Source organism: Antechinus flavipes, chromosome 1, assembly GCF_016432865.1.
Source record: "Antechinus flavipes isolate AdamAnt ecotype Samford, QLD, Australia chromosome 1, AdamAnt_v2, whole genome shotgun sequence".
In the NCBI taxonomy this organism is placed as follows: domain Eukaryota; kingdom Metazoa; phylum Chordata; class Mammalia; order Dasyuromorphia; family Dasyuridae; genus Antechinus; species Antechinus flavipes.
This window is the reverse complement of record NC_067398.1, coordinates 567740491-567751280: the sequence shown is the minus strand read 5'-3', so window position 1 is coordinate 567751280 and position 10790 is coordinate 567740491. Positions and strand designations below refer to the sequence as shown.

The 10790-nt window shown below is 39.4% G+C and overlaps 1 protein-coding gene and 1 pseudogene across 1 annotated transcript; one reads left to right on the top strand and one right to left on the bottom strand.

Annotated features, from left to right (window-relative positions):
* Nucleotides 1-363: 363 nt before the first annotated feature.
* Nucleotides 364-1262, top strand: LOC127547348 (pre-mRNA-splicing factor 18-like; annotated as a pseudogene).
* A 6806-nt stretch (nucleotides 1263-8068) lies between these two features.
* Nucleotides 8069-9103, bottom strand: LOC127547343 (pre-mRNA-splicing factor RBM22-like). The gene has a single exon (XM_051974170.1). It carries the CDS (start codon nucleotides 9098-9100, stop codon nucleotides 8069-8071), a length of 1032 nt encoding a protein of 343 aa, XP_051830130.1. The 5' UTR covers nucleotides 9101-9103.
* Between the last annotated feature and the right edge of the window lie 1687 nt (nucleotides 9104-10790).

The window sequence follows — 10790 nt, the reverse complement described above, 5'->3', positions numbered from 1 at the left end:
TAGCGCTAAATAAATAGTTTAGTTTTGGTAGTATTGTCATCTTTATTATATTTGCTCACCCAATCCAAGAGCACTTAATATTTTTCCAGTTGGTTAGATCAGACTTAATTTGTGTGGAAAGAGTTTTGTAGTTTTGCTCATAAAGTTTCTGATTTTTCCCTTGGCAGATAGATTCCTAAATATTTTATACAATCAGTAGTTACTTTAAATGGAATTTTTCTTCATAACTCTGTTGGGTTTTGTTAGTGATGTATAAGAATGCTGATGACTTTTGTGGATTTATTTTGTACCCCACCCCCTCTCACTAGTGCTTCAGCTTTGGAACCCCTTATTCTGTCTGAGCATTTCTGGGCTCCAGATTGAATGGGATGGATCGAGATCCCTCCGTGGATCTGGGAAAGGAGAAGCTTTCTGGTGCTGCAGAGCTCAGCAAGCGGCTGGCAGACAAATAAGAGAGCACTAATTTCCTTCTCTCCTGTGGTATAACTAGACCTGATAGGGGAAAAGTTGCCAGTGAATCTTTCCAGGCAAGAGATCATGTGGCATTTGAGACGAAAAGGAGAATCTGTGAGATAGTCAGGAGAAAGGGATTATGGTGCAGCAGTGAATTCAGAAATTCTCGTGCCTGAGGTTAACAAGGATTTGAGCAACCACTTGAAGGCAACTTTGGATGAAGTTGAGTAACAGCACTTGCAGGAAACTGGTGCTGGTGAAGCACCAGGAGAAGACATACAGAATGATCCAAAAGTCCATGAAGAAAACGCTTCTCCTTGGGACTGCAAGTTAATTTGCATTGGGGCAGTTCTTAGGAAGGAGGGATGATTATAAAGCCATGGGTATCATGACAGAGTTCCTTAAGTTTCTTCTTGGAGTTTGAAATCCCAAGCGTGTACAATGCTGTGGAAAGGGCAAACTGTGTCAAAAACAAGACAGAATCTTCTCTGAGGCTATTTTTCAGGAAGCTGCAACAGGCATCTTCCTGCAGATGTTAAAGAATCAATAATAGAAATTATTACATTCATGTCGCAGAGAGAATAGGTGAAGGCCAACGGGCATCTTTATCTTCAGATGGCCATTGAAGTCAGTATGGTGGGCATCCTTGCCAGAACTGGTCATGAAAAGATATTTCCAAGCATGTTGCACATGTTCTAAAAGATGAGATACAAGGAAAATATATTCGGGGTTTGATGAGATTAATGACCCTTTGCCAAAAGCACTTCTCTGCACATCCATCAAAATGCATGGAGTACAATGTGCTATGATTACTACTCTCTTTGCAGCTATAGCCCAAGAAGAAACAGTCCTGTGGTCTCCTGGGGAATTGCTACCGGGAATGATGGAGAGAGAAAGAATCGAGTTTGGGGAAGTTTTCTACCAAATTGATTTGTTTCTTTCAAAAACTGCTTCTTACATCAATTATGATGTAAGACTGTTGGCTGTAGACTGTTAATTGTTGTATCATGTTTTGACTTCAAAAAACATAAACAAGCAATCCCCAAAACTCAAGCACCAAGGGTTATTTTCTAACAGTTGAAGCACAAAGGCAACAATTACTAATGGATTCTTTTGATAAGATTCTGATTATTGCCCCACTCCAAACCTGTTCCTCTCGCCCCCTGCCAAAACCTCACAGAAATCTTCAGTCACTAGGTGACAGGTACAAATTCAGGTCCATCCAGTCCATAGTTCAGTCACCCATGGAGAGGAGACATACCATAGAAAACAATAAGAAAGCATGATTGTAAATAAACACCTCAAAACACTCATTTTAATTGATTTTTCTTAATTTGACCAACATAGCATTTGTCCACTCTCCTTATTTGCTGTCTATTGGAACTTAGGTTGAAGGCAGGCTAATCATAATATCATTATTATATATTGCTACTTTCCCACTAGTAGGACGTTTCTGTATATATTCTGGGTAACCACATGGGTACTTTCACCAACACTTAAGACTTCTCCATGTTAACAAACTCCTCCTATAGTCTTAAAATCCACTTATCTGGTGATATAATCCAATTGTTTAAATATCTTGTTTTGCTTTACTGGGTTGTTGACTGCAGATAACTCCCAGTAACTTCCTAAAAGATGCATATTCTCCCCCCACCCAAGTGTGTGATTCTGAATCAATTTTAATCAATGCTTTTACTGAATTGGATAAAGCCCGAGTCCTGAATTCTTTCAAAGAGTATACCACAGATTACCTAGAAGTTTTTCCTATCTCACCTATGATTTGTTGATAAATGATTGGAAAGAAAAGTTTGAGGCTCACTTTTATTTATTTTCCACCCCCTCACTTTTCAATAATGTTTTATTTTTTCAATTACAGGTAAAGATGGTTTTCAACATTCATTTTTGTAAGATTTTTAGTTTCAAATTTTTTCTCCTTTCCACCCTTACTTCGCCCCCCACCAGAGATAGCAAGCAATATCATATTGGTTATACGTGTACAATTATTTTAAGTATGTTTCACATTAGTTATGTCGGGAAAGGAAAAAATCAAAGTAAAGGGGAAAAACCATGAGAGAAAAAATAGTTGAAAATAGTATGCTTCAATTCCCATACAGTCTTTCTCTGAAAGAGAATAGAATTTTTGATCACAATTTTATTGGAATTGTCTTGGATCACTGAAATGCTGGGAATAACTAAGTCTAACAGAGATGATCATATCCAATATTGCTGTGTATAATGTTCTGATGGTTCTGCTCACTTCATTCAGCATTAATTAATCTCTTTCCTGGCTTTTCTGTAACCAATTTGCTCATCATTTCTTAGAGAACAATAAAATTCCATTACACTCATATTATATTTTATTCAGCCATCTCCCCCCACCCCCCAATTGATGGGTACTCATTCAATTTCCAATTCCTTGCCACCACAAAAAAGCTAATATTAATCTTTTTTTTTTTTTTTTTAAATGTGAGTCCTTTTCATTCTTTTATTATCTCTTTGGGTTACAGACCCAGTAGTGCTACTGCTGGATCAAAGGATATGTATAGTTTTATAGCCCTTTAGGCATAATTGCTTTCTAGAATAGGTGGATCAATTTACAACTCCACTAACAATACATTTGTCAACCAGTATTCCCACATTCCCTCCAAGATTTCATTGTTTCCTGTCATCTTTGCCAATCTGTGACCCCTGTGTGATGTGGAGTGGCCCCTGAGAGTTATTTTAATTTGCATTTCTCTAATGCATACTGACTTAGAGCATTTTTATATGACTATAGATGTGTTTAATTTCTTCATCTGAAAATTCTTTTCATTTCTTCGACTACATATCGATTGGAAAGTGTCTTGAATTCTTATAAATATGACTCGGTTCTCTATATATTTGAGAAATAAGACCTTTTACAGAAACAGTGACGATATAGAAATTGTTCCCCAGATTTCTGCTTCCCTAAGATTCTTGGCTGCATTGGGTTTGGTTGTGCAATTAAAAAAAAATTTAATGTGATCAAAATTAATCATTTGCATTTCATAATCTTTATTTCTTGTTTGAGCATAAATTCCTCCCTTCTCCAAAGATCTGTCAGCTAAACTATCCTTAGCTCTCCTAATTTTTAATATTATCACAGTTTTGACTTTATCTTGGTATAGAGAGCGAGATGTTGGTCTATGCCTACTTTTATTATCCTGTTTCCTCAACAGTTCTTGTCAAATAGTGAGTTCTTATCCTAGAAGTTGGAGTCAATAGGTTTATTAAACAATAAATTACTATAGTCTTTGCCTATTGTGTCTTGTGTAGCAAATCTAATTAAAGCAAATAATCTGGAAGCTAAGTTTTAACTGAACATTGATTTTGGCTTGAAGCACTAAGAGCCACCTGCATTCTAGCTGACAGAAATAGAGAACAAAAAGTTTGAGTTTTCTTTTTTTTTTTTTTTTTTTAATTTTTATTTAATAATTACTTTATATTGACAGAATCCATGCCAGGGTAATTTTTTTTTTACAACATTATCCCTTGCACTCGTTTCTGTTCTGATTTTTTTCCCCTCCCTCCCTCCACCCCCTCCCCTAGATGGCAAGCAGTCCTTTATATGTTGGATATGTTGCAGTATATCCTAGATACAATATATGTTTGCAGAACCGAACAGTTCTCTTGTTGCATAGGGAGAATTGGATTCAGAAGGTATAAATAACCCGGGAAGAAAAACTAAAATGCAGATAGTTCACATTCGTTTCCCAGTGTTCTTTCTTTGGGTGTAGCTGCTTTTGTCCGTCATTTATCAATTGAAATTCAGTTAGATCTCTTTGTCAAAGAAATCCACTTCCATCAAAATATGTCCTCATACAATATCGTTGTCGAAGTGTATAATGATCTCCTGGTTCTGCTCATTTCACTTAGCATCAGTTCATGTAAGTCTCGCCAGTCCTCTCTGTATTTATCCTGCTGGTCATTTCTTACAGAACAATAATATTCCATAACATTCATATACCACAATTTACCCAGCCATTCTCCAATTGATGGGCATCCAATCATTTTCCAGTTTCTAGCCACTACAAATAGGGCTGCTACAAACATTTTGGCACATACAGGTCCCTTTCCTTTCTTTAGTATTTCTTTGGGATATAAGCCCAATAGAAACACTGTGGGATCAAAGGGTATGCACAATTTGATAATTTTTTGGGCATAATTCCAGATTGCTCTCCAGAATGGTTGGATTCGTTCACAACTCCACCAACAATGCATTAGTGTCCCAGTTTTCCCGCATCCCCTCCAACATTCATCATTATTTTTTCCTGTCATCTTAGCCAATCTGACAGGTGTGTAGTGGTATCTCAGAGTTGTCTTAATTTGCATTTCTCTGATCAATAATGATTTGGAACACTCTTTCATATGAGTGGTAATAGTTTCAATTTCATCCTCTGAAAATTGTCTGTTCATATCCTTTGACCATTTATCAATTGGAGAATGGCTTGATTTCTTATAAATTAGAGTCAGTTCTCTATATATTTTAGAAATGAGGCCTTTATCAGAACCTTTAACTGTGAAGATGTTTTCCCAGTTTGTTGCTTCCCTTCTAATCTTGTTTGCATTAGTTTTGTTTGTACAAAGGCTTTTTAATTTGATGTAATCAAAATTTTCTATTTTGTGATCAGTAATGGTCTCTAGTTCATCTTTGGTCACAAATTTCTTTCTCCTCCACAAGTCTGAGAGATAAACTATTCTATGTTCCTCTAATTTATTTATAATCCCGTTCTTTATGCCTAGGTCATGGACCCATTTTGATCTTATCTTGGTATATGGTGTTAAGTGTGGGTCCATGCCTAATTTCTGCCATAAAGTTTGAGTTTTCAATCTCATATATTTCTTATCTAATACAGCCTGTATCTCCTGTTGCTTTCTTCAATATCTTCCCTTCTGGACTATTTGGAGCAAGTTGGCACTCACAGAGGCATCCTTATCTCCTCTTAATGTTCTTGGCACCCTTTAATTTCTTCTTATTCTCCATCTTCTTTATTTGTCTGAAACCTCTCAGACTCCCTTCCCTCATAAGATGCTGACTACCAATGGCAATATGCAATAGTCAATTTTTCTCACCATTGGTTGGTGCACGGTATCCTAGTCAATAGTCTCCTTTCCTTTTTCTGGATTCATAAACTGCCTTGATCATCAACATGGTCCTAAAGTCCTGAGCAATCAATGAGCTGGGACACATAGAGCCAATCTACCACACCATTGATATCAAAAGGACTAATCTATGTCCTTTGATTATATAGGCTCTTTTTACTAGGGATGTCTGGATCCCAGATAAAGCCCCAAAGTGTAAGAGACAATTTTCTTACAAATTTCTTACAAAGAATGCTAAAGAGCCCCCTCCCCCCATCCCATGAAGCAAGGAAAGGATTTCATTTTGTGTTCTTGCAGGAATGGGTGTAAGAGTTCAAATGTTGGAGTTCTTGTTCTTCTCAGAACACAACTGGTTTAGCTTAGAGCCCTCCGAATGTCTCCAAATCCAAAGGTTCTGTCCTTTAGCCTCTGCCTCTGCTTTCTTCAGCCTCCAACCAGCACAGAGATGGAATGCATCTCGTCTCCTTCACTTGGGGCTCGGCTAGCTTTCTGATGAGTCTTTCAGACCAGCTTGGTCTCAGTGGGGGAAGTGCAGGAGCCCAGCCACCTACCACAGTGGTGTGAGATGAAGATGAATCTGTTTGTCCACTGAACTCTCGACTCGTAGCTTCTTCCTCTGAAAACTCTTCTTCTGCCACCAGCCAGCCAAGTGGAAAATATTCTGCCTTGCCTCGGAGAGAGAGCTTCTGGCGTAATTCCGCTGAAATCTCACCGAGAGCCTCTGTCTGTTTCTTTTATACAAGAGGGATGAATTGTGGGATATGAGAGAGAGGGATTATGGGTTTTCTCCCATAGTGCTCTCTGGCCCTAAGAGCTTCAAGGGAGGTGTGAATTCCCAAAGTTACAAAGTTTACTTTGTGAAGCTGGCATACTTGTGAACTCCAATGAGTAAAGGTGCAAACACAAGCACTGTACAAATTAGTTCTACTTAGTACCTTGTTTCAGGTTCTGCCCAAAACATCTTCTTGTAAGATTAGATCAACTCTAATGAGTTAGCAGTTTGTAAAGATTCCAACATTTCCCCCTTCCTTTTGTTTTAGAACATAGGGTGGTCATGACCTCCCTGATTTCTCAAGGAGGTGAGAACCCCTCAAAAAAGGTGATCACGCCTTCCCTGACACCTCAGGAAGGGAGATGAAAACACCAAAGGAAATAGGAAGTGCGGGTTTCTGAAGGGGCTCCCTAGAAACAAGTACATATAAATCCATCAATATGGGCCAGAACTTTGTAACAGATATACATGGTATACATAAATCCATCAATATGGGCCAGAACTTTGTAACAGATATACATGGTATACATAAATCCATCAATATGGGAGGCATTATACATAATTTACATAAGCACATAGCAATATAACACAGGCTAGTAGTAATGTAACAAATAACATGAATCCTCCTGAAAATTTACACATGTCCATAAGTCCTAGAAATAGTCCATAAGGAATCCATTGTCCATTAGTTCATGTGTCAGGAATCTAATAATTCCTGTAAGCTCTGAAGTATTGCAAAAAGTCTCATCAACAATTTTTCATCTTAAGGAATCCAATGATTCTTGAAGATTTTAAAAGTCTTTTTAACAGTCTCCTTGTCAGCCATCTGATTCTTTCCCCATCTGTGGAAATATAAGCAGATCCTCTTCCCCAAGTAGTTAACCTAATTCCCTTCTCTTTACCAAATTTGGGATTTCTCCTCATCATCTGGTAATTACATTGGAGCCATTTGCACTGGATATTGCCTTGTTGTCTTAAAAGGCCTGTATTCTTCCCAACTGTAATCCTGATTGCTTTTCTGTTGGTTGAGGACATCAGAGTTCTGAATTTCTAAAGTCTCTTGTTAAGGGCCACTGTTCTACCCACACTGGTGTATCAGTTTTCCACTGAATAGGAACTGGTGAGAGTGCTGGCAGGCCTTCAACAGCAGCCCTGCCTAAAAAGCCGAAGTACTTAATTATAATCCTATCTGCTGCAAAATGTCTCTTCCCCACAGATTGATGGGGATTTTTTCAACCACAAAAGGAGTAAAAACTCCTGTTTCATTTTCAAATGTCCATTTCATAGGGGCAGCACTAACTTCTGCTGCTATTGATCCTCCTACACCAGACATATAGGTGTCTGCCTTAATCTTTGGCCAGTGATTGGGCCGGCTGGCACCTCTAATTACAGTATGATCTGCACCTGTGTCTACCAATCCTTTTCGTGGTATTCCATTCACATAAATAGTGAGCATAGGTCGGTCATCTGTCACAGCTGCAGTCCAAAATATTCCTGGACTCTGCTGCTTGAAGTCAGCATCTGGGCAACCATCATCAGATTGTCTATCAGGGGTATGTAACAGTAAGCCTGATGCTACTACTTCTCCTGGTTGATAAATCACAGGTTCTCTACCTGTGTTAGTGACTGGGATATTAGCTACAAATTCCCCACTTTCCCACATCAGTGTGTGGATGGCCACTGTTTTGTAAGCACCCTCAGGAGGTGAAATGGTCAAGCCTACTATGTCCAGAGGCAAGGGACCCATAGGCTGGAATTAAGCCCCTGGAGAGGTGAAATCTGTTCCTGTCCAGAGTCTGTGGTTCCTTCTTTTTCTTTTTCTTTTCCTCTGGCTGCTTGAGATCTTCCCCATTTCACATTAAGCCTGCACCCATTTACAATCAGTTTATTGAAGGACTTCTCCGCAGCCATCTCTGCAGCTTGCCTTGTAGCAAACTGGATGAAAGCGCATTGTTGTCTCTGTACAACTGTTATTGTTCGGATCTCACCAAACTGGTAAAAGTAATTTCTGAGATCCGTCTCACTAATTGTATCTCCCAGACCACCAACATACAGAGTGGTTATGGTCTTATCATCTGGAGGGTCCAGGCGAGGCATTGTTGAAGCCCGTTTTAGAAGCTTATCTGCCACAGGATCATTAATGCCATAATATCGATCTTTGATGTTCTGATCAGCAAGAGGATCATCAGGGTCTGTAGGCTTCTCGTGTCTGTATGGACACTCCTCTCCTCTTTTACATTTTCCTTTCACCCAGAAGGAACAAATGTGAGGACGATTCCGTTTATAATAAGGGGTCGTCCGAGCCAATTTAAGCAGCATGTCACTTGGAGCTGTAGCTTTTCCAAGAACACCAACTGGCCGAGTTCCGTCAGAGTTAGAAATCTCTCGCTCAACATTCTGGGTATAATATTCTTTGTTCACATCAGATTTAGGCATGTCGTCCTTAAAGGATAGTCCTGCATCACGGACCTGAATAGGTAAGCCATATTCTAGGTCCAAAAGGCAAGTCTGACATACATTTTTTAGCTTGCTGCAGGTTTGGCACACTTCAGTCTTCTTAAAACGCATGCGAACACCGGGGCACCAGCGGAACACTGTGAACGGCCTGGCACAAATTTTGCATTCTTTTCCATATTTTTCTTTGGTCATCCGGATGTAAGGATTTTCTCCAAGGCACATCTGACACAGAATAGGGAAGTCCGCATCCTCCCAGTTCTGCCTGTTGTAGGTGTTGGAGCCCAGAGACGTCGCCATCTTGGAAGTCCCTGTCCGGGTGCCAAAATGTAAGAGTTCAAATGTTGGAGTTCTTGTTCTTCTTAGAACACAGCCGGTTTAGCTTAGAGCCCTCCGAATGTCTCCAAATCCAAAGATTCTGTCCTTTAGCCTCTGCCTCTGCTTTCTTCAGCCTCCAACCAGCACAGAGATGGAATGCATCTCTTGTCTCCTTCACTTGGGGCTCGGCTAGCTGTCTGATGAGTCTTTCAGACCAGCTTGGTCTCAGTGGGGGAAGTGCAGGAGCCCAGCCACCAACCACAGTGGTGTGAGATTAAGATGAATCTGGTTGTCCACTGAACTCGACTCGTAGCTTCTTCCTCTGAAAACTCTTCTTCTGCCACCAGCCAGCCAAGTGGAAAATATTCTGCCTTGCTTTGGAGAGAGGGCTTCTGGCGTAATTCCGCTGAAATCTCTCAAAGTGCTCTCTGTCTGCACCAGAGTGCTCTTCTCCAGTCCAGCTGAACTCTCTTCTGCGACCAGCCAGCCAAGTAGAAAATATATTCTGGAATAGCTCTCTCTTCACTGGCTTTATATGTGAATCTTCTGAGAGAATGGGATTATGGGTTTTCTCCCATAGTGCTCTCTGGCCCAAAGAGCTTCAAGGGAGGTGTGAACTCACAAAGTTACCAAGTTTACTTTGCGAAGCTGGCATACGTGTGAACTCCAATGAGTAAAGGTGCAAACACAAGCATTGTACTAATTAGTTCTACTTAGTACCTTGTTTCAGGTTCTGCCCAAAACATCTTCTTGTAAGATTAGATCAACTCTAATTAGTTAGCAGTTTGTAAAGATTCCAACAAATGGGTGTCTAAGCTATTGGGTACACTTCATAAGACATACCTTTTTATATCCTGTCCCCAAAACTCAAGTGGCTCCCCTGATTCCGCTGTACTACCAAGGTTACAGCTGATCCAGAGCACCTGTTTCTCTCCAAAGAGTGCGAATCCACATTTTCCAACAGAGCTTTTACATCTCATCTTTGATTTCTACATGCACTTTTTGGTCTGTGATTTGTCTTTTTCTTTAGCATTGGACCAAAGTTTGCTAGAAGAGGAGCAGGGTCAGACTCCTCTAGGTTTTAATATTTGAAAAGGAGTAAGTATAAGTAGAAAGAGATTGTCTTTTGATTATGACTTTACAGTTTTAGAAGTTGAATCTGATAAAGAGGTTTCCTTCTCAGGAAAAAGAGCAAGTTGCCTTTTGGGTGGAGCTTTGACTACTGCTTTGTATAATGATGCTAATTAGGGGATTGCTTTTATCTTAAACAGAGTCACTTGTAAATTTAAGTAATTTTTGAAGGACACATTTTGATTTCCAAGTGTATTAACAGTTTACAAAGGCTTGGCTGCCTACTTAAAAGAAACACTTTTCCAAATTAAAAGTCTTGCTCATACTCCTATCTTCTCTTTTGGAATCTGGAGAGTTAACACCTAATGTACAGACCAAGACAACTGTATTTATCACACAAGTTTTCATAACATTACATATAAGACTAGATTTTACAATGATAAAATTCATTTTGAAATGCAATGACTGAAATCCTTAAGTGAGTATTTAAGGCTATGATAGGAAAGACTGGATCAAAGTTTCTTGAAAAATAAAAACTCAAAAAACAAACACATAGCAGGACTTTTGGAACTTTAAATACCTTGCCCTGATGTGAGAGATA

Bases quoted from the DNA above. Each gene is read 5' to 3' on its own strand.
- LOC127547343 (XM_051974170.1), bottom strand. From the start codon at position 9,100: ATGGCGACGTCTCTGGGCTCCAACACCTACAACAGGCAGAACTGGGAG.